This window comes from Elephantulus edwardii, unplaced genomic scaffold, assembly GCF_000299155.1.
Source record: "Elephantulus edwardii isolate Elephantulus edwardi_28Jun2011 unplaced genomic scaffold, EleEdw1.0 scaffold00027, whole genome shotgun sequence".
Classification (NCBI taxonomy): Eukaryota; Metazoa; Chordata; class Mammalia; order Macroscelidea; family Macroscelididae; genus Elephantulus; species Elephantulus edwardii.
Window position 1 is genome coordinate 2,392,887 of NW_006399777.1, and position 2,559 is coordinate 2,395,445.

The 2,559-nt window shown below is 46.7% G+C and overlaps 1 protein-coding gene across 1 annotated transcript in view; it reads left to right on the forward strand.

The window, feature by feature from the left end:
• Positions 1-2,559, forward strand: part of GALNT15 (UDP-N-acetyl-alpha-D-galactosamine:polypeptide N-acetylgalactosaminyltransferase 15) — a 29,401-nt gene that overhangs the window by 26,500 nt on the left and 342 nt on the right. Inside the window, exon 9 of the mRNA XM_006883333.1 lies at positions 1,555-1,692. Coding sequence (XP_006883395.1) covers positions 1,555-1,692 — 138 coding nt within the window. The remainder of the gene's footprint in view (positions 1-1,554; positions 1,693-2,559) is intronic.

Sequence of the window (2,559 nt, forward strand, 5' to 3'; positions counted from 1 at the left end):
AGATTCTTTCATTGTTTTACAAACCCTCCCCCAGGTCCCCTCCACAATGTAGCCCTCGCTCTAGTCTCCTGTGATGACAGAAATACCTAGTTATATATCTTTTTTAAACAGTTTTCTCCCTCCTCTGTTTCAGTGCAGTATACATTATTGAACGCATCTTACTTCACCAGCAGATTTAAAAGCTCCTTCGATAAAGTTAGTATTCCCTGAGGATTCTGGTGCATATTTTTTTAAAGATCCTTGTCATTTTCTTATGTAACCAAGCTCTGCAACAGCTTGTTTTAAGGTTTCTAATCAAGCAGTTCAGCAATTAATTCAGTGACGTCAGGTCACGTGGACCGGTTTCTCCAGCATGTTGGCAGCTTCTGCCTCATGACTGCAAAACAGCTGCCACAGCTCCACCGTCAGCAGACAGCCTCCACAGTAGGATGGGCGAATCTCTTCAGGTGTATCGATATTTTGGTTATGAGCAAAATTTTTAACCACAAGTGTTTCTCTCATTTAGGGTTTAAGTTTGCACTAACTGTGGGTGGGGAATTTTCGAACCAGATAATTGATATTGTTTGGGAGGATTAATGCAAAATGAAGAGACAGAGCCTATTATGGAATGTTGTTGTTGTTGTTATGTGCCATTTAGTCAAATCCCATGGGTTTTCCGAGGCAATAAATCACGCAGGAGGAGATGGTCCCCCTTTCTGCCACAGAGTAACTGGTGGATCCAAGCCACGTGTCTTTGGGATGGCAGCACAACTCCTACCACTGCGAATTTAAAGACAGCAATGGAGAAGAGCTAAACCACGAACATAAAACCTTTGCCAGCACTGGGTTCAGTGAGGCTGGACAGAGTGCACACCCTCGAAGCCAGCCCTGTCTGTGAACCACGGAAATGAGTTCCAGGCTGTCCTTGGCAGAAGCAAAGACAGGACGGCTTGGTCGGAACACGGCATCTCACCTGGCTGCCCGCGCTGCCTGAAGGCCAAGTACCTTTGCACACAGACCTGAGGTCCAGAACACAATCTCAGCAGCTCAGCTCAGTTGCCCTCGAGTCAGAACCAACTCCCGGCTGCCCTGCAGCGGCTTTTCAGGGGCTGTAACGACCCGGAAGGAATAGCCGTCCCCTGGGGAGCAGCGCGTGGATTGGATTCGTCCTTGGTTTGGCACTAGGAATGCCTGAGAGTCAGTAGATACAACAGTAAGAGTCGTAGGCCAGGTCTCTCCAGAAAGTGATCAGTTCAACTTCTAAGAAGCTTCTCGTGTTTCATTCCAATGGTTCACTCACAAATCACCCAACATCCATTATGGACCCCCGACAACATGGCCAATAGGATGATCAATTCTGTGGTAGGATCAAGAAAGACACAAGAGTGGCTGGGTGGGGAAGTCGGAAGGGAGGGCTGGTCTTACGCCGTCTGTGGGCCTGGCCATGCGTCACAGTCTTCCCGACCCTGGTGGGCTATGAAGCTGCCCCCGGGCGGGCAGTCCTGTGCCCCTGCCTGTCATCCCGGCCAGGAGGGTCTCCTCCAGCTGTACTGACGGACGTTCTCGCCCTCCCAGCACCTGCACCACATCAGCAGGAAGCAGATCCACTTTGGCAGCCCTCAGCACCTATGCTTCGATGTCAGCGGCGAGCTGGTGACCCTTCAGAACTGCACCGAGGGAGAGGTCGGCCGGCAGCACTGGGACGTCCAGGAGGTGAGTGAGGCGGGCACGAAGGGCTCAGAACCCTGGTCCCCCGCTGCCTCCCAGTGCCTCCTTGACAAGCGGCCAGAGCTCGCCCTCCGAACTCCTGTCATCAAACACATGCCTTTACACAGAGGACGATCAAATAAACCACCTTTTTTTTTTCTCTTTTAATGTAAATTCTCCCTTGAGCATTTTATCATTTTAGTGAAGCTTTGATTCTTATTACTCTCTGGAGGAAAGGGCTATGTATGTATCATTAGAGAAGAAATAGTGTTATAAAGTCACTCTCTTAACCTGTCTTTCTTCTTTCCCAGTTGCAAGCTTGCTTTTTCTTTAATTGATTTGCTTCAAAGTTTGTATACATTGTGTTTCACACTATTCTTTATTCACGTTGTGTTTCATACAATCATTTTCATGCATTATGTTTTATAAATCATCATAGGACCTTCACCATTACTACCCTGTCTTTTTGCCCAGATCCTTCCCATTTCCTTCCTCCTCCCTCCTCCCAGCAAACTGCAACCCTGAGGTTTCGACCCTACTGACTCTTAGGCCTCCCCCGCTTGAGTTCCTGTACATGTTTTACTAGTTTTCCTTCTATTTATACAATAATGGTCTTATGCGGTACTTGTCCTTACAAGACTGCTTGTTCAGGGTCTCCAAATTTTAGGGCTAACCAAATTATTTTCCGTGTTAACCAAAATACTATTTTTTTTTAGCAGGCCAGTTCATTCTATCGTTGTTATTCTTTGCCTCTTATGGGGGATGGAGATATCTATCTATCTCTATCAATATCTATCTATCAATATCTATCTATCTATCTATCTATCTATCTATCTATCTATCTATCTATCTATCTATCTATCTATCTATCTA